This window comes from Artemia sp. Qi Xiang Cuo, chromosome 4 (assembly GCF_049724085.1).
Source record: "Artemia sp. Qi Xiang Cuo chromosome 4, ASM4972408v1, whole genome shotgun sequence".
In the NCBI taxonomy this organism is placed as follows: domain Eukaryota; kingdom Metazoa; phylum Arthropoda; class Branchiopoda; order Anostraca; family Artemiidae; genus Artemia; species Artemia sp. Qi Xiang Cuo.
The window spans coordinates 5,763,555-5,785,245 of NC_142797.1; the positions used below are offsets into that span (position 1 = coordinate 5,763,555).

Below are 21,691 nucleotides of genomic sequence, written 5' to 3' on the forward strand. Positions count from 1 at the left end.
AAAAAAACAACATCTTTTTTTATAATTCTAAATTATTTCGCTATCTTAGAATTTTCATTTTTAGGCTTTTAGCCCTTTTTCGACAAATTGCTATTTTGCGACACAAAATAACAGAAAACAATACTTTGTTGAGGCACAATCTTTTTTGCTTCTTAAAAAGGGCACCAGAACTTTCAATTTCCGTTCTAAAGAGCCGTTTCTCAATATTGTACAACAATTTGCTCTACAACTCTTCTACAAAAATTGGTTCTATATAATCATCACTTCGTAAAAAAACAGGCAAGCAAAGAATAAAACGAAAAAAAACAACAAACAAACAAAGAAACCCTTATTCGTGACCATTATTCTTGAGAAAAATGCAAAATCTCCATTTTTGTAGATTTGCGCCTTTTTGCATTTTGGCACCTTTGCATTAACTTTTTCTGGGGGATATGCTGAATTTGATGATTCCATTTTAATCCAGATTACTCGGATTTTTGGGTTTGTTTTTCCCCTTTTCAAAAACTAATCGAATATTCTCAGGCTCATAACTACTGATGGCTACCTTAATACCTAAATGTTACCTAATATACCTAAATGTTTATGTATTTCGAATCATCATAATAAACCGGTTCTTTTGACGCAGACATTGTTATGAGCAATCTTTTTATTATTGTTTAGTTTGCTATTAGCATGAGTCGCTACTTCCTTGCAGTTTGTTACCACGAATTGTTTGATACGTATAATTTGAGCCATACATATGAAAATGAGACAATGTCATGACAAAATGAGACAATACATATGAAAACACACAAGATGCTAGTAACCATAATCACTAATCATATTTTACCTTTTTTAAAAAAGGTAAAAACAATTAATTTAAAAAAAAAACATTGTACCTTTTTTAGTTCCAGGGTTTATTCTCTGTTTAAAAAATTATCAAATAATAAATGATGTTCCAATGAGCTACCAAATAACTATTTTTTCTCTTATTAAAAAATAATTTCTTAGGCCACAATGCCTTTAGATTAGATAATTTAATAAATGAAAACATAGATAGAAAACCGGGTGTAATATTTAAACATACGCAATATAAATTTTTCAAATGAATATAATATGTTATTTTTTGCTAGATCGGATTACCAAATTGGAATTATACCCGGACTTGGAGTCGAAATATCCGGATTTTTCCTATCTAAAGTTTTTTTTTTTGTTCCACTGCTTTGTTAAATATTATACCTGTTTTTCTCTCTATATTTTCATTTGTTAAATTCCTTCTTAGAAATATATAATTACTTTTGAAGATTCAAAACCCATTTAATGTTGACAAAGATAATAAACCATGATTCTAACTTCTTTAATAACTCAGGTTGAAGAAAACTGAAAAACAAAGCTAACCCTTTGAATGCATAATTATAACACCTACTGTTCTTTTTCATAGCAAAAGAGAATAGCGAATAACTAAACTAGAATAATAAAAGGAAAAATTAATAATGATGCATTTTGAACACGTTATAGCATTTACTTCAAAATGACTTAGGTTTTTGCGTCAAAACTAATAAAATTCTGTACATTGAAAACTTGTCACGATTTGCTAATAAGCCCCAAAAATACCAGAATTTTACCGAATATAAATTGATATTAAGAGAAACTGGTTTTAATCCGTTCGTAGTAATAAATTGTAAGTAAGGAGTAATACGGGCCACTATTAGTCGAAACTCTAAAAAAAGTAGTTTTGGAAATGATACATGCATGAAAAGATTATTTTTCTTATGGTGATTCCAAACACATAAATTCCAATCATTTTGAAGATACGCTTCAGAAAGTACTATAAATAAAAAAAAATTAAGATCCTACTGAGCTACTACTGGTACATAGGGTGTCGAATTGACGTTTCAATTGCTGGGTCTTCTTTACAGGGAGGAGTAGCAAGCTTGTCGCCCAACCTTACTCCGGTGGGGATCGAACCCAGGACTCCGTTTTTCCAAGCAGAGCTCCAAAAGTACGGGGCTGAGAAAATTTGGCTCATTTAAAAAAAATAGGGAAAACACCCCAAAAGAGCAAGTGATTCTGATGAAAGTTACACCATCAAATTCAATACATCAGAGAACCTTCTTGTAAAAGTTTCAAGTTTTTATCTAAAAAATTATGGAATTTTGCTTTTCCTCGAGAAGGCAGATCACAGGTCTGTGTTTAATTGTTTTTTTCCCAGAGAATATTCGTATCAAACCAATAATCCTAAAAAATCGGGGAAGGACTCAGTTGAACGTAAATTAAAAGTTTTAGTGCTCTCTCTGAGTAGCCAACAAGATTGAACCACTGTAAAGGAGAGACTTTGCCACTTTATGAATCCAATTTACTCTCTCTCTCTCTCTCTCTCTCTCTCTCCCTCCCTCTCCCTCTCCCTCTGCCTCTCTCTCTCTCTCTCTAAGGGGTGTAATAACCCCTTATTTGCATGAGCACCTTTTTTGTCAGCTTTAGAACGGTAGCAACGTTGGGAAAAGAGGAACTAAATTCAAAAGTACACAAAAAAATCATATGAGTATAACAGCTGGAGCGAGAGAGGGGAGGGGGACCAGAACCTTCACCCTTTCTTTTGCATAAATATCTGGATTAAAAAATTATAAATTCTGGGTTTTTCCCGGCCCTCGTAATGTCTTGACAAGAACGTAAAAACAATTCCCAATTAGGTCTGTCGTTAAAAGATCCATGAAACAAATGGTTAGTTTGTATATCGTAATATTATATGAGTAAAAAGCTTTTAACAAGGTAGAAACTACAATTTTATTTTTAGTTCTTTAATTTGGCCCTTAGACACAAAAGAAAAATATTTGGTTACTTTACTGTTATTAATGATTCTAATTAGATATCGAATTAAGATATCAAATTAGCAAACATAATTTTTAGTACCTGAGAAATATTGGGAAAACATTTTGGATACTTGTTTTGTTTCAGTAGTTTTCTAAGATTATTCTTGAGTTAAAAGCATAAGAATGAAAAAATCTGAAACAATAGTTTTCATAGCGCAATTGGAAAAAATGCTCCCTTGCCGTAATTCCCATTTAGGAATGATACGTAAAATAGTCATTTATTTTACATTATTGAAAGTGCAACCCTTTGTGGATGAATTAGTAGATGCTGGGTTATTAAATTATGAAGCAATAAGCTGATAAACCTAACCTTAGTTTCTAACATTGGCTTAAAAAGTGGCGTCGATTGGAAAAAATTTAGGAGGAGGGGGATCAAAAGGAATTTCTTTAAATCAGAGGGGAGAATTGGAATTTTTCAGTTTTTGAATGAAAATACCCCCCAAAAAGGTTCTTTTTTAAACCTAAGAAGGGAAAAGAAAAATGTAGGAGGACACATTCTCCCCCATAGCCCCACCCAAAATTGACGCTACTTTCTAAAAGTATTCTTGATATTAACACCGAATGTGTTCGGACAACCGAAAATAATAGCTGGCTTCAGAGAAATTTTCGTCCGTGGGACGTCGAATTCCGTTCGTTCGTTCGACCAAACGTATTTTATGATTTTTTTTAATGCAGTTACTGTAGTTACTTATTTAATGTTTTTACCTTGTTTTTTAAAATAAATTTTAAAACAAAGCTTGGTATTCTAATTAAACGGCCATTGTGTTTCAGGAATCGTTCTTAAAGAATTAGGACAAAAAGTCAAAACTTTAGCGTAAAAAGCAAGGTCTTGTGGAAGGGGCAGCTCCTCTCATATAGGTAATAATTTCTATTCGTTTTAAGTTTTGATGTTGCTCCTTATTTTCAGTTGAAAAAACTTGTTTTTTTTTTAATTTAATTTATGATTGTTTTTAAATAATACCGGGAAATCCGGCTCACTCTCCATGAAAAAATCCGGTACTTGTGTATTATACGCCACTCACTCAAGTTTATGCTGTGTATAAAACTCGAGAACAAACCAGTTTCTTCGTTAGTTTCTTCCTTACTTCAGAAACAAGTTTGGGCTATATATTTGCACATCAGGGGGGGGGGGGGTAAAGTTTAGCCGGTCTGCATGCAAAATATGTTAGGTACAATTATTCTGCATATCATGAAGTAAGAATTATTTTCTGAGTTAAAACTGTCCAAATACATTCACCCCCCCCCTTTATGTGCAAATATATAACCCAAATTATATATTTTCCATCTATTCTGTCACTTGTCTTTGTCTTGTCTCACGCTAAGCTGAAAGAAACTAACGAAGAAACCGGTTTGTTTTCGAGTTTTACCCAGGATAAATTTGAGAGAGTGGCGTATAATACACAAGTACCAAAATTCCTTCCCCCTACGGAAAATAAAAAAGAATAAAACTCAAATAAAATTCTCAAATATGGAAAGCCTTATTTTCCAAGGGAGGGGGGTATTTTCCGGAAGGTATTTTTCACGGGAGGGGGGTATTTTCCGGAAGGTATTTTTCACGGGGGGGGGTATTTTCCTGAGGGGAGCATTTTCCGCGGGGGAGGGGGGGGTATTTTCCGTGGGGGTACTTTCCGTGTGGGGTATTTTCCGGGGGGGGGGGGGTAAACTCCGGTCACCGGTAAATAGATAGATCTGAAGCTAATGAAGCTAGTGACATATATAATTTATCCTGTCGGCTACAGTTTTAGGTCTGCCACGACATCACGACATGTCATGACACGACGTCGTTTTTTAGGGAACATAAAAATTAAATTTATTTCATGGACTTGGCACATTTTGCTTCTAATAAAACATTGATCGTTCTACTTATAAAATTTACTACACGAATATATTTATTATTCTTATACTATTACTACTACTACCGACAACTTACACACCTATCCACTTAAGGGTAACACTGCTGTGGACGCTCCTCCTCCAACCCAATTGGTTCCACGCTTCCCTCTTCATACCCTCCCAAGGAGTTTCAAATCCTTTCTTAAGACCAATTTCTTATGCAATTTTACCGATACATGTGGTCACTCAGCAAAATAGTGTGACACATGACCAGAGGAAATATGTTTACTTTTGGAGGTTGAAAACTGCTACGGTTAACTGTAGGATCAAACGAAAAGCAGATCATCCCCGAATTGGTTAAGAGGATGTCGTAAGGAAAGATTTAAGGGAAATGGGAAATTATTGGGAGGGTGTAAAGATAAAGAGAGAGGCTTTGAATAGATTGGGACGGAGGAGGAGCGTGAGTAGCTCTATCGGCCTCAGGTGGCTTGTTGCTGCAGTGAGATGTTAGTAGTGGTAGTATCAAGATTCCAATTAATTTTCAGGGATTGTCACACAATTATGCAGCATTGCGTATTTTCTCAAATACAATGAATTTTGTGTCATACGTAAACAAGAGTGATTACAATAACATTGCAAGATTGTTGTGCAACACATTTAGCATTATTGTGCATATTGTAGCAATCATGAGCCTGTGCACTAACAGCTTGCATTAGAGGTGGTGACGATGAATTCTGTGATGCAAAACACTAAGTGATTATGCTTAGTGAAATCTAGTCTGATTGAAAGTCAAATTCTCTAAAGCTGTCTTGAAAAAATCTTCACAATAGGAAAAGAAATTGGAAACAAGAAAAACCAATTCCTCAGTAGTAATAAAAGAAAAGTTATATTTTTGGCTGAGGAGAACGGAAACCCGCCACTCATGTAGCACTGGCTTTAAGAAGAAGAAAAAAATCTCTGATTGAAATCAGAATTCCCTGGGGTTTAACTTAAAAAAAAAAAAAAAAAAAAATTAAGCACGCTTTTCTCTGCCGGAAAATTTTAAACACTTCACATTACTGATTGGGCTGAATCCATGAATATTCCAGAGGGAGGCAGTGAAAACTTTTTGTCTTCATCGAGCGACGTTACATGCAGCTGTGGAAGCAAATTTCAACTCTTGTCAGCTGAAAATTTTCTGTAAGAGTAAACGGAGGAATGTGAGGGGCACATATAATGTGAGGGAGTACATATGTATGTACATATGTAGGGGGTACGAATGTGAGGGGTACGTATGTATATTGACGCAATGTATATAACAATGTCTATACTCTTACACACTTAGACGAGGGCTAAAGATTTTAGCAAGCTTCATCGGAAGTCCACCGCAATGGAAAAATGCGGCCTAAGATGCAAGTCTTCTCTGTTTGCCCCAATAAGATTTTGGTGATGTGAATCCCACCCCAAATGCATTGACAAGTTCTTATTACTTCTTTAGCAGGAAAAATACGAAAGAATACGGAAGAATAAGAAATACAAGGATAATGAAGAATAAAGGAAAATATGAAATGCTTTAAGTGAATTCAATAACTTAAAGAATCACTCTATCTTGTCCATTGTACCATTTTTAACCCCTATGCCCTCCCAAGGCCAGAAAAAAATTTGCACTTTAATGAAAAAACATAAATGTTCTTACTTTTATAACTTTAATAAATCAAATAACATTAACATTTTGATTACTAAATATCAGTATATGTATATTAAACTGACAATCCACATTCATTTGTATTTTTTCAATAAAGTACAAATTTTGTTCAGGGCTTGGGAAGACATAGGGGTTTTTCGCCCAACTTATGTTAATCTCTGCTCGTTTTGAGTTTGACTCGGATATTTATTGTAATTTCTGTTCGTTTTGGGTTTCATTTATTTATCGATGCTGACTTGTGGTAGTTTCACGCAAAAACATATTTTCTATCTGGAAATCAACTACGCTGAACAGAATGGCTATTTCAAAATTTTGATTGGATGTGTTTGGGGAAATGATGCGTGTGTGGGGGGGGGGGCTAGTTGCCCTACAATTACTTTCAACTATTATAAAGGGCACTAGCTCTTTGAATTTCCAATCGAATGAACATTTTTTGAAGTTTTGACGACAACACCTTCTATAAAAACCTTATATGCCCCCAGGGCATAACTTAAAACCCTTGCCCTGAGGCCTGTGGGGGAGTGTCCTCCTAAAAAACATATTTTCTATCTGGAAATCAACTACGCGGAACAAAATGGCTATCTCAAAATTTTGATTGGATGTTTTTGGGGAAATGATGGGCGTGGGGGGGGCTAGTTGCCCTCCAATCACTTTCGACTATTATAATGAGAACTAGCTCTTTGAATTTCCAATTGAATGAGCATTTTTTGAAATTTTTACGACAACGCCTTTTATAAAAACCTTATATGCCCCCAGGGCATAACTTAAAACCCTTGCCCTGAGGCCTGTGGGGGAGTGTCCTCCTCAAAAACATATTTTCTATCAGGAAACCATCTATGCTGAACAAAATGGCTATCTCAAAATTTTTATTGGATGTGATTGGGGAAATGATGGGCGTGGGGGGGGGGGCTAGTTGCCATCCAATCACTTTCGACGATGAAAAAGGGCAAACGCTTGCCCTGAGGGTTGTGGGGGAGTGTCCTCCTCAAAAACCTATTTTCTATCTGGAAATCAACTACGCTGAACAAAATGGCTATCTCAAAATTTTTATTGGATGTGTTTGGGGGAATGATGGGCGTGAGGGGGGGGGGCTAGTTGCCCTCCAATCACTTTCAACTATTAATAAGGGCACTAGCCACTCCAGTTTCCAATCGAATGAGCCCTTTTCGAAGTTTCTACGACGATTTCTTCGATACGAAGTGCCCGGGTATGGAGAAAAAAAAACACATTGTGCCCACATCATTCTTTACTTAGACAGCGCTGGCGCGCTGCCTATGATATCTTCATTATATCTTTATGTCTTTACTTCAAACTTGCCTCTTGTTAGCTCTATGAAGTGTTGACACTTTTAAGATCCCCTATAAACGTTACTAAAATTGCTTTAGGATTTCCCCGTAGTACTGGATAAATTCGCTAATCAGCCCTTTGTCTTCAAGAGAATTAGCCGACGCTAAGATTCGCGAAGTGAATTTTAAAGTATCGAATCCCTTAAATTCAGTTGTACGAAGCATTAAGAAACAAAGTGACGTTTATTAATCTTTTCCTGCTTGCTCACAATACAACTTTAAAGGAAAGTGGAAAATTGGATAGAACCTAATAACTAAAATTTGGAAAATATATAAAATAAAAAAAGTAGTTACCCCTACTGCAAGACCTACAAAGGTCTTGCAATTATAATTTGCTAATCAAGCTAAGGTACGTTGACTCTTTCCACTATAGATGTCATCCTGACTTTTACTTATGAGATTGACACTTGTTTAAGGACCCTTGTTTAAAATGTTAATGTGTCAGTTATTTGAAATTTTTGATAAAATTTTTGAAATTTAGGATGTGCATGACAATGATGCTTAACATAAATAACAGAAAATTGCAAAAATAGGGGAAGTTCATCGATAAAAGTAATCAGAACGGAAGCAGCAAGGTTCAAAGGTTTTACCAAGCGATTTGAGTATGCAAAAAGTAACAAATTGCATGCCTGCATTTTGCATGTGAAAGGTCAGATTCAATTAGTAGACTATAGCAGAATATAGGTCTATATTCCTGGACTGGGTTTATATTTAGGAATGACTGTCATACGGCCAGAGTCGTATACATGATTCCTTTTCGGTAGGGGGTATTTTATTCAGGAGGGGCAATGGGGTACCAAAAACACTATAAAACGCAACAAAAAGTGTTTACATGTATTTTTGTCAACTTTTGTACGAGTCAGACAATTTTGTTGTTTTTTTTAGGGGGGGGGGGGGTCAAACCCCCTCCTCTCCGGGTAAAGCCCTGGACACGGCATCCCAGTATGGCTTAAGGAATTGGGGAGGCTATAAAAATACATTTTCAATTGTTCCTGGAATTTTTCCTCAATAAAATTTTGACCCGTTTCGACCCTAAATGGCCAGATACTGACGAGTTCACATCACTTCTATAACAGGAAATACTAGTAAATATAAAATATTTTAAACTCAGTTGTACCTTAAGGGTTTGTATCACAATGAATGTTACAGAAAATAACTGAAAGTCCAAAAATAGGGAAAATTTTTTGATAAAGGCAATTAGAACGGAACCAATAAGAGTCAAAGCTTTTATCACGTGATTTGGATATAAAAAAATTAATAAGTTGTATGATTGTATTTTGCACGTGAAACGTTAGATTCAAGTAGCACACTACTGCCGGTATTCAAAGGCTACCATAGGTTTTAAAAAAAAAGTAGGCTACTGTAGATTATGAAATTAAATTGGCTGGCTTTCTAATGACACACATTCTCTTTTCTTTTATTCGTCTCTCAATTTCATTTTTTAAGCATTACGAACGGATACATTCAACCATTAAACGCTGAAATGAGTAATAATTAAAGCAGTTTTGCGCCTCTAAGCAACCCCAGAACCAGATGAGAGATCGGATGAAATTCCTAAGATGTCATCTATGCCCCCATGAGTAACTAAGGGCAAGGGCCCCAAATTATTCAAAAGCATGTTCGAAAGTCAGGCTTTCTTGACATATTCTCGTTTCTTTCTCTGGCTCTGTGCTTAATTTTTTTTTTTATTATAAAATATTTAACTGTCAAAGCACTAAAATTCAATCATAGGAAACGACAGTTTTTCCTTTTGGGTACCCCCGTAGCCCAGGGAGCAAGGTTAGTGGCATCAATGGGGGGGGGAGGGGTATGACTCTTCCCTAGATTTTGACCAATACCTTGCAACGCGATATTTACCCATTGCCTTAGGTCTGTTTGCTGAATGTTATTCTCTTTTTTTTTTGCATCTTGATTTTTTTTTAAATCCTACCCTGCCCTCTACATTGTTGTGAAGTAACGGAACTGGGCAAGGACTGCATATTATCCAGACAGCCAATTTAAACAGAGACTAAATATACATATTTCAGTACCAAGGTGGACATGTTACAGGCTATTGAAATCAGAGTCATGTAACGATATTAAATCTCTAGTGGGATCTTAAATCTGGTCCAAAGTAGGGTCTTTCGGCCGATGCCCCTTTCAAACCCAAAATTAATAGCTTGACTAATTCATAGTACACTATAATAAATAAATATAGGAATTTCTATACAATTTAATGCACTAATTATGTTATATATAATCGTATTGATTTTATTGCAGGGTCTAAATAATTCTTTGATAGATCGAATTATGAAATTAATTTGTTGGCTTTTATATTATGATTAAATAAAAAAAAAACAATTTTTTTAAGTGGAAGTAAGGAGTGACATTAAAACTTAAAACGAACAGAAATTATTCCGTAAATGAAAGGGGCTGTCCCCTCCTCAACGCCTCGCTCTTTACGCTAAAGTTTTTTATTGTTAAAAAAATTAAATTTGTGTGTAAGTCAAACTTTTATCTAGGGGGGAGGGTTAGGGGATTGGAAACCCCCGAAATGTTTGTCCGACTCGTAAAAACGTAGCAAAAATGAGTATAAACAAAATTTTGATGCGTTTTTTAAAGATTTTTTCCGAAAAAAATCCTTTTGTAAACCCCCCACCCCACCCCCAAAAAAATGTCTGGATACAGCCCTGGTTACAACGATATGGCAACACTGTCAGATATAAATTTAATCATTTTTTACCTCAATAATTAATTGAATTGAAATTTACCTTGTGTACTGCAGGCATTTTGTGCATTTGCTTCTTGGAGTGTGATAACTCGTTTTTATGCTGTAAAAGAAAATAGCGCAAAATTATAATAAGCATAAAAATATTAACGCTATAGTTCATCACAACAAAATATAATTAAGTAATGTTGAAATGGCATAACATAGTGGAAGCATAGTTAGCTTATAAAAACTGAGAGAGAACTTCGAAATAATTGTCATTGTTTATTTTGGCTGTTTCTTTGCTATATTTTTTATAATCTAATGTAACATTATATACGAATTGACCCATCACTAAATTGTACATAAAAAAGGTCATTATATAAAAAAAACCATTGTAGCCAATTACTTATCATTCTACAGAACTAGTTAAGTCTAATTTTAAATTTTTAGCCTAAGACAAAATATGAATTTTTTTTCGATCCTCACAATTACTTCAAGTTTATTTAAAACGCTAACCAATCCAGAATTATCTGTACAATGCTTATGCTGCAGGTTTGTTTACAAAAGTAGCCGCTTTAAAGGGTTTTCGTTTTGACATCTCATAAAAAAACATGACAAATTTACAAGAATGTGAACTGGCGCTGGTGTTGAAAAGAAAATCACAAACGCCAACTTGTTTTTTCAGATACTTTAAGGTGCAGGAAATGGCGCTAGTGTTGAAAATAAAATCAAAAACGCCAACTTGTCTTTTCAGGTACTTTAAGGTGCAGGAACTGGCGTTAGTTTTGAAAAGAAAACCACAAACGCCAACTTGTTTTTTCAGATACTTTAAGGTGCAGGGACTGGCGCTAGTGTTGAAAAGAAAATCAAAAACGCCAACTTGTCTTTTCAGGTACTTCAAGGTGCAGGAACTGGCGCTAGTATTGAATATAAAATCACAAACGCCAACTGGTTTTTTCAGATACTTTAAGGCGCAGGAACTGGCGCTAGTGTTGAAAAGAGAACCACAAACGCCAACTTGTTTTTTCAGATACTTTAAGGTGCAGGAACTGGCGATAGTATTGAAAAGAAAATCACAAACGCCAACTTGTCTTTTCAGGTACTTTAAGGTGCAGGAACTGGCGTTAGTGTTGAAAAGAGAACCACAAACGCCAACTTGTGTTTTCAGGTACTTTAAGGTGCAGGGACTAGCGCTAGTTTTGAAAAGAAAATCACAAACACCAACTTTGGTTTTTTCAGGTAGTTTAGGGTGCAGGAACTGGCACTAGTGATGAAAAGAAAATCACAAACGCCTACTTGTCTTTTCAGGTACTTTAAGGTGCAGGAACTGGCGCTAGTATTGAAAAGAAAATCACAAACGCGAACTTGTTTTTTCATGTACTTTAAGGTACAGGAACTGGCGCTAGTGTTGAAAAGAAATCAAAAACGCCAACTTGTCTTTTCAGGTACTTTAAGGTGCAGGAACTGGCGCTAGTGTTGAAAAGAAAATTACAAACGTCAAATTGTCTTTTCAGGTACTTTAAAGTGCAGGAACTGGCGCTAGTGTTGAAAAGAAAATCACAAACGCCAACTTGTCTTTTCAGGTACTTTAAGGTGCAGGAACTGGCGCTAGTGTTGAAAAGAAAATCACAAACGCCAACTTTTTTTTTCATGTACTTTAAGGTACAGGAACTGGCGCTAGTGTTGAAAAGAAAATAACAAACGTCAAATTGTCTTTTCAGGTACTTTAAAGTGCAGGAACTGGCGCTAGTGTTGAAAAGAAAATCACAAACGCCAACTTATTTTTTCATGTACTTTAAGGTACAGGAACTGGCGCTAGTGTTGAAAAGAAATCAAAAACGCCAACTTGTCTTTTCAGGTACTTTAAGGTGCAGGAACTGGCGCTAGTGTTGAAAAGAAAATTACAAACGTCAAATTGTCTTTTCAGGTACTTTAAAGTGCAGGAACTGGCGCTAGTGTTTAAAATAGAATCACACACACCAACTTGTTTTTTCTGGTACTTTATTGTCCAGTAACTGGCGCTAGTGTTTAAAATATCTAAAAAACGCCAACTTGTCTTTTCAGGTACTTTAAGGTGCAGGAACTGGCGCTAGTGTTGAAAAGAAAATTACAAACGTCAAATTGTCTTTTCAGGTACTTTAAAGTGCAGGAACTGGCGCTAGTGTTGAAAATAAAATCACAAACGCCAACTTGTTTTTTCAGGTACTTTAAGGTGCATGATCTGGCGCTAGTGTTGAAAAGAAAATCACAAACGCCAACTTGTCTTTTCAGGTACTTTAAGGTGCAGGAACTGGCGCTAGTGTTGAAAAGAAAATCACAAACGCCTACTTGTCTTTTCAGGTACTTTAAAGTGCAGGAACTGGCGCAAGTATTTAAAATAAAATCACAAACGCCAACTTGTTTTTTCTTGTACTTTATGGTCCAATAACTGGCGCTAGTGTTGAAAAGAACTAAAAAACGCCAACTTGTATTTTCAGGTACGTTAATGTGCAGGAACTGGCGCTAGTGTTGAAAAGAAAATTACAAACCTCAAATTGTCTTTTCAGGTACTTTGAAGTGCCGGAACTGGCGCTAGTGTTGAAAAGAAAATCACAAACGCCCACTTGTTATTTCAGGTACTTTAAGGTGCAGGAACTGGCGCTAGTGTTGAAAAGAAAATCACAAACGCCAACTTTTCTTTTCAAATACTTTAAGGTGCAGGAACTGGCGCTAGTATTGAAAATAAAATCAAAAACACCAAATTGTCTTTTCAGGTACTTTAAGGTGCAGGAACTGGCGCCAGAGTTGAAAAGAAAATCTCAAACGCCGACTTGCTTTTTCAGGTACTTTAAGGTGCAGGGACTGGCGCTAGTGTTGAAAAGAAAATTACAAACGTCATCTTGCCTTTTCAGGTGCTTTAGGGTGCAGGGGAGAAAAAAGCAGCTATCCCAGTAGGTCTACCACATCAATGTTATATAACCCGATTAACCTACCAGAATTTTTCCAAGTCAACCTCGTCTGCTCTGTGAAGACTGGATTTTGACTTTTAATTATTGTTGAAATTAAAAAATACTGAGAAATTACCACTTAAAGAGAAATCTAATGTTCATATTATTGCATCGCTGATTAATCTCATCAAATATCCAATTTTATTTGAAATTTTCAATTTTTTAAAGAAGCTGCCAGACACTGCCCTATAATTGGTACTAGTGTTTTTTACATTCTGTCGTCCCAAGTTAAATCGCCATAGATCCAAATCTTGTAAGCTTTCCGTTCTCTTTATTGTGTTCCTCTGATTCTAATGCATAATTTTTTGCCCCTTCCACCCTAGACTTTGAATTTCCTATATTTTTACTGAAAAACGCCATTTTTTTCTAAAAAAAGCCGAAAATATTTGTTTTAAGATTGTTTTCAAAATTGACTAAAAGCAGAAAATGATTGCCACCCGTATATAGTGTTTTATTTATACAAGGATGAGTACACAAGAGTGGGAATTCTGATTTTTTTATTGCACTACCATTGGAAGTGCATGTACTGACAAAATTTGGAAGTAGCTGAACATTTGGAAGTGATCGAAAAATGGTTGACAAATCTAACAAATTTATGCGACAAACAAACGAAAAACGGTAAAAAAAGACTGTAAATTAAGGAAAAAAGTTTTAATAGTGCTACCCCCCTAGAATAAAAATACACCCCCTCGCCTACATTTCAGTGAATTGACGCCACTGCAAAGTGCCTTTGAGTTGTGGCTCTTTCAGAGAACGTGGTAAAACATTTAACACTAGTACAACTTACGACTTTATACTACATTATGTAATTTTTCTTAACAAATTTGGTCCGCAACATAAGTAGTGCTAGTAGACTTGAACTCAGGGTTGCAACTGACGAAGTTGTCAACGTGCGACAAAGAGGGCCTAAAAAGTGTTTTTCTACCTAAAACGTGCGACAAGCCGGGTTTTTGTCGCACAAAAGTGGAATGTCAGATTGGAATGTCTGTAGGAGACATTGACAAAATTTTAAGAACAAATTTAAGAGCTTTTCCTAGAAAGCCCTTTAACGCTAGATCAGAACGCAAAAATGGTCGCTTTTGCGTGAACAAACTAATTTCATCATTTTTTTTTGCTGCAAGCAAGACCGTATCCAAAGGGGGGGGGGTAGGAGTTTTGACGCCCCCCCCCCCCGAAATGTTTGTCCGACGCACAATTTGTTGTGCGTTTTCTTAGGGTTTTTTGTGTATGCCCCCCCCCCCCCTTAGAAAAAATCCTTTTGTAACCCCCTCCCCCCCCCACCGAAAAAAATTCTGGACACGGCCCTGGCTGCAAGGTTATGCGTCGCATCATCTGAACGGCTGTGTTGAATTTTTTCTACTGAACTTATTCTCTTATTCTCTTGTTATTGATCTGAAAAGCCAGTTTGCATGTGACACTGTTTGTTTGTTTTATGAGCCCCCTCCTTTTCCAACACACTTGTTCTGTGATTTGCTTGATCAACTTTCTTGTGTGGGGTCTTTCTCTTAAAAAACGTATTTGTGTTTTGGGAGATTTTAATTGTAATATGTTAATTATTGGATCAAGTGATGAATGTGACCATCTCTTTGATGTGCTTTCTTCTTCCGGTCTACTTCCTTCAATTTTTTTCCTTCTTGTGTTGACCCTACTAGAAATTCTGCCACTTTAATAGACAATATTTTCATTTCTCATTCTTCTAATTTGAAGTTTTCTTCTGGTCTTGTTTTCACTGATCTTTTTGATCACTTCCCTATTTATGTTTCACTTTTTGTGCCTCAAACTGAGATTGCTGTGGATGAGCGGGGTGAGTCTTTTCTAGACCTTCCACAGATAAAGAAATTTCTAATTTAATACATAGTCTTCAGAGTAAGGATTGGTCTAGTGTTCTTGAAGCTAGTGATGTTGATTGCGCAACGAATTTATTTTTGTGTCGTATGGGAGCTCTGTTGGATAAGCATTTTCCTCTTAGAAAGACGCCAAGGAATTCCATAACCAAATGTCCATTGATGTCTAGAGGTCTGATCAATGCTACACACATGAAGGCGTCTCTGTTCAAGGCTGCACGTAAAAGTAAGACACAGGATGATCTTTTGAAGTATAAACTTTATAAAAATGTGCTTACTTCTTCAGTACGTGCAGCCAAAAGCTCTATTTTTCGCGTCGAATTGATGAGTGTAAGGGGAATTTGCGAAAGGTTTGGACTGTAGTTAATGAAGCTGTTTCCCGCAAGAAACTCAAACAGTCCCCCCCTTGTCGCTACAGGAAAGCTGATGTATCTTTCGTGGACAAAAAATCTTCAGCAAGCACCTTCAATTCGTATTTCACCTCACATCCTTTAGTTCCTAATCCACCCTACAGCAGAGTAAGTAGTTTTCCCTTAACAGAAAAGTCCTTTTTCGTTTTCCCATGCAGTGATATCGAAATTTCTAACATTATTTCTCAGCTTTCAAGTAACCGTTCAGTTGATGGTTTTGGTTTGAGCTGTAATGTTCTTAAAAAAATTGGTCAGTTTGTTTCTAACCCCATCTCACACATAACTAACCTCTCTCTTTCTTTTAGTGTTTTTCCTCAGTTATTTAAGGTTGCTAATGTTGTACCTTTGTTTAAAAAAGGTGATTCATCTCTAATTTCAAACTATAGACCTATTTCTCTCCTTCCTGTAATTTCTAAGGTTGTTGGAAAAGTAGTGTATTGTAGACTCTCTTCATTTGTATTTAGTACCAATACGACTGCAGGAAAGTCTCTCATAGCTAACAGTCAGTACCTTTTTCGTCGCAGTTTTTTCGCCTTGCTTGCACTTTCAGATGCAACAGAAACTGTTTGCGTTAATCTTGACAAGGGCTTTAGCGTTTTGGGTATATTTCTTGACTTTTCAAAAGCATTTGATATGGTTGTTCACTCTGTTCTTTTGTTTAAATTATCTTCATTTGGAGTGCACGGAGTCCCACTTGAATGGTTTAGGTCTTACCTCTCAGGGAGATCTCAGTATGTTTCGGTTAATGGTACTTCTTCTTCTTTCTTGCCTATTTCGAAGGGCGTCCCACAGGGCTCTGTACTTGGACCACTTTTGTTTTTAATTTATATTAGTGATCTTGTTGATGGTCTTCATCCCCTTGTGCACCCTATTCTTTTTGCTGATGACAGTAACTTTTTCACTGTTGCAGTGGACCTGCCATCTGCCACTTCCCTAGCTCAAGGTCTTCTTGATAAAGTAAAAGATTGGTGCTGGTCAAATGCTATGACTATTAACAGCCAAAAAGTGCCATTGTACACTTCAGGACCCCTTATCGAATGAGAGACGCAAGGGAGCCAACCATCCGGACTTATGGGAATGATTTTATACCATAAGCTACTATAGTGAAATTTCTGGGTGCGTATCTTGACTATTTTCTTTCTTTCAAGCCCCATATAACTCACACCCGTTCCCTTGTCCTCCGCCAATCTTCAATGTTATACAGGGTTAACTCATTTCTGCCCCCAGATGTTATGCTTTCTCTTTATTATGCTTTTATTTTTCCTTACCTTTCTTATTGCTGTTCTGTCTGGGGTAGTACAAATAAATCTCTTCTCTGCTCACTTTAAAGACCCCAAAATAGGGCAGTGAAGGCTAATTTTCTTCTACTTCGTTTTTACCCTTTCTCTGATCTTTATAATGATACCGGAATAGCTCCACTGGATCGTATTGTGGGTAAAAGTTACCTTTATTTAGAACATTCTGCTTTTCTAGGTACACTTCCACACTCTCTACAGCAGTTTTTCTTTCTGTCAGGCTCAGGTAGGTACTCTTCTTTTTTACGTAGATCTTATCGCAGATTCATTTTACCTAAGCGATCATCAACAGCAGGTCAGAGGTCTCCTGTTTATCAATCTATTTTACTATGGAACTCCATCCCTCCTCATGTCCCTCTATCTCTTTCTGCAAAGCCAGTTTCTCACCGGGTCTTTCCAGTATAGTATTTTTTCCCCTTTTTTTCTTCTTTTTTGCATTCCATCAAAATTTATGTTTTTTTTTCATTCAATATATTTTCTGATTTTAATTTTTTTTGTTTTGTTTTTTTTATATTTAATCCTAATTTTCAATCTCTTTTCTTCGTTTATATTTTTTTCAGTTATTTGTTAAGTGTCCTGTTAATTATCCTATTTTCATATGTGTCATTTGCTTTATAATAGTGTTTTACGTTGTAATAGTGTTTTTAAGTTTGTATTACGTTTTTAATTGTTTTGTTTTTAGTATTAATAAATTGATTGATTGATTGATTGAACCGTTGAAAATCGCGTCCATTATTTTGGATTAGAAGCTTTTAAACCATAAATTGCAAGTAACTGAGAAACTAATCATGTGTATCAGAAATTTGCCATTAATATTTGTCAAAGAACATGATGGTCAGGTTTTTTTATCAAAAACTTTAATTCTTAACGCCCTGGGAGGGGGGATTTCCAGGTAAATGAACATACAGGATAAGAATTATATTTCTAATTAGGCATAGCTTGCCTACGCTAATATAGGTTAGCCCTTTGAATATTTTTCTTAGCTTCTAGTACCTTATTAAGCCTATTACTAGCAAAAAAATTTAACTCCTAGATGAATAATTAATAAATTGGGCAAATAAATTAACAAACTCTTCCTAGAAACCTTTCACGCTTGATCAGAGCTAGAACCCCCATCTCCGTTCCACATTTTGATTTTTGGTCTTAGGCGATGATTAGGATTGTCTTATAGATTTTTACGTTAGCCTAGATTGAAAAGACATGTGTAAGTGTGAAAAGTTTTATTTAACATTACTTAACTTAACCACTTCGCATATAAAACTATGAACTAAGTGTGAAAGGCGCTTTACCAAAGCCAAATTCTGTGCATACTTGTCTATGTGATCTAACGTACTTTGCGAAGAGCCCCGGCGCTCCCTTTATGGAGGCACCATTGATGGATCCTGTATGTCTGTTTCTCTCTTCCTCTGTAGGGGTTGTTGTTGAATATGTATTCAACAACAATCCCTTAGAGGAGAATTGGTGAGTATTTTAAAAATATAATGTCAAATAAGGAAAACAACAACTGAAAACTTAATAAGCTATAATACCAAATAGCAAAACAATTGATGGGCATAAGTGGGGAATAAAGATAAGCATTGTCTCCCTGACTGGGAAAGAAGGACGAAATCCCAGGACTAAGTTTCAAGGGAAGGCTTTAGGAACCAAACACAGCTTTAGAAGACACAATTGAAAGGTCATACCTAAATAAAGTACATTACACTCAGAATAATTCCTTTCTATTTATAACAGCATTTTTTTTTTTTTTTTTTTTTTTTTTTTTTTTTTTTTTTTTTTTTGTACTAGAGTGCACTAGCTGGTAAAGTATATTTGGGGCAATGTAATAATCCATGTGAATGACGGGGAAAAGGAATAATGAACACTTGATGCATATATATATATATATATATATATATATATATATATATATATATATATATATATATATATATATATATATATATATATATATATATATATATCGGTTTTGAGATCAGCATTTCTTTAAAATGCAAAATCACCATCATTTTCCCTCCATTTTCCTCTATCATAGAAATGGAGGCCTACAAAGAAAACTGGCATAATTTATCTAGAGGAGGAGGCAAATATTAAAAAAAAAATTTTGAATAACGGGCAAATTGAATAATGAAAGCTTGAAGAAAATGTTTTATGTTAAGATCAAAAACTAATTTTTAAAGCAAAAATTTTTATCCTATTTCCCCATTAAAAGTGGAGTTCCCTTTATTACCTGTTTCCCTCATTTAGTAGATTTTGGGTTCAGTCATCTATATAACGGAATTTCGAAAGAAATTGAAATAGGTAAAGGGATAAATTATCCTAAATTCGTAACATGGATTTCCTGTTTAATTTTAGATGACTAGAGGTAATATCAATAATTTCTCGGTGAGAAATAGTCAGAGTGGGGGTACAGGGGCACCAAAAAGATGAAAACTTCAGGAAATGAAAATAAAGGCAAATATTTTATGTTAAGAGCAGCAGCTTTTAAAATGCTAAAATCACTACCATATTCACTCCATTTTCCTAGTCACGGAAATGGAGGCCTACAAAGATAGCCATAAAAATTTATCCAAAATGGGAGGCAAAAGTTCAATGAACTGTCTGAATGACTGAAAAAGTGAGTAATAAACACATGAAGTAAAATAATTTAGGTTAAGATCAGAAGCTTTTCTTAAAGCTAAAATTTCCAGTTAAAAGGGGCCATTTTCCCTCATTCATCACTTCACAGAAATGGAGGTATATAAGAAAAGCGACAAAAATCTTTCCAAAAGGGGGAGGCAAAAGCTTAAAGCAAATGTTACTCTTATTGTGTTTTTTTTTTATAGGAATAGAAGTATAAAATACATTTGTCAAATATATAAAATGTGGTAAACATTGAGCAGTTCACATAAATGACCTACGAATAAAGTGAACATACCACTCGATGCATTTTTTTATGCTCTTTCCGAACATAATAATCGTTTTTGGTGCAAACTCAATTTTGGCTTAACCTAACCTTTCTAACCTCACTCAAATACATAGCCATATTATATATTTCCCATGCATTTACTGATTTTCGATTTTGTTACCGTTGACTGAATTTACGGGTAAATCAGTTTTAACAAGAGTCACACTAACAGAGGTATATAAGCCGTATCTGAAATAAGAGAAAAGGTATAATCTTCGAGGGTCCATGGCGGAAAATTTATTCCTAGTTAACAATGACTACTCACGTATGCATGGTTTCCCATTACACTTAAATGCTTCGGTTTTTCATCTTTATGACCAAGTAAATTTTTTGGGATATTTTGAATTTCTTTGTTTTTAGTATTTGTGTGAACAGCGTGCGCCTCTTCTTTCTTTCTTTCTTCCTTTGATTTGTTTATTTCTTTCAACTTCTTCGGATTGATATGTGCAATCTTGTCACTATGTTTTTCCACTGTAAGAAAAAATATATTGAAGTAAATAAATATGTACACATACTTTCTTATTAATGTTTTTTCGAGTCTGTTGCTCACCAAAAAAAAAAATTCCTTATTGTTCTCAGAGAAAAAAAATTTACGATTTTAAATTCAATATCGTCTAAAAGAGAATTTCCGGGAATTTTATTTGCTACTATTTAATTGAATTTTCAAGAACCTTACAACTAAATTTATACGATCAAACGTACTTCTTTTGCGAAAAGGTAATAAGAGATAGATTTAAAAGTAAAGTGCCTGGTAAACTGTTGTCATCTCGCATGTATAAGAAAAAATTATAATTTAATTTATTTATATTCACTGATAGATAATTTGGAATGTAGTTCCCATAGTTCTTAGCAAATACAATCATAATGTGTTGACGCACATGAAGAACAGTGACGGTAGAAAGACCAAGCCTTGGTGAACACTACAAACTAGCGGTTACACTAAGATTAGAATCCAGGTAAAGCCCTGAAGGCAAGTAGAGTGTATCTATGGAATTCTACGAGACGTATACACCTTTTCAAAGAGAGTCAGTACTCCCTCACACAGTTTGACGTGGACATTGCAAAAAAGTTGCCAAGGTATAATGTGGTCTAACATGTTTTGAGAGTATGATCGAAATTATATAACTCAACCAGACTGGTTTTTGTTATTGTTGTCAATTACACAAGGAATTGCAGTTCAGCTTCACGTGCACATTTTTTTTTTTTTTAAGCTGGCAAGGTAACAACCAGACCGGTATTTGAGGCAACACTCATTTTTTAGGAGCCAGTCAGAGACAGCGATGGTTGCTCAATATACGATAACTTGATTGGTGATTGGATTTGAATAAAAGCAATGGTTTTTTTGGCAATCGGCATTTTTGTCTGATAAAAGGTACCATTCATTGCGATCATAGCTCTGAAAAAAAAGAAAAGGGTTTAGCATTTGGGAATACTTCGATGTGTTCGGTATAATACATAAGTGGTGTTTTGAAAAGGGTTGTCAGTTTAAAATAGAGTCTAGCGAGGGCTTGTTATCATCCCACTAGTAAATTCAAATTTCAGGGGGACATATCCCCCCTCCCCTCCAACAATACAAACCCTACAATAGTAAAAGTATACTTGCTAGAAAACGCAAAGTATGCTCTTTTTTCTATTATGTAAACAAAATTCCTCCTCCACCACTCCTATGTTTACGAGTTTATTTCATTAGATGTAGTTCTTTTCCTTCAAAAATGTCAGTTTCCTCATTCGTTCTATTAAAATATCTTTTCTTTATCTGTTTAAATAAAAGCTTCTGTGTTACAAGAAAGGGTCTTTTTTGGAAAAACAA

The 21,691-nt window shown here is 35.3% G+C and overlaps 1 protein-coding gene across 1 annotated transcript in view; it reads right to left on the reverse strand.

Moving 5' to 3' along the window:
• Window positions 1–21,691, reverse strand: part of LOC148952714 (uncharacterized) — an 89,590-nt gene that overhangs the window by 3,104 nt on the left and 64,795 nt on the right. The window contains exons 3-4 of the mRNA XM_089087759.1: window positions 20,147–20,352; window positions 10,463–10,522 (exon numbers count right to left, since the gene is read on the reverse strand). Of these exons, the coding sequence (XP_088943885.1) occupies window positions 10,463–10,522; window positions 20,147–20,352 (266 nt within the window). The remainder of the gene's footprint in view (window positions 1–10,462; window positions 10,523–20,146; window positions 20,353–21,691) is intronic.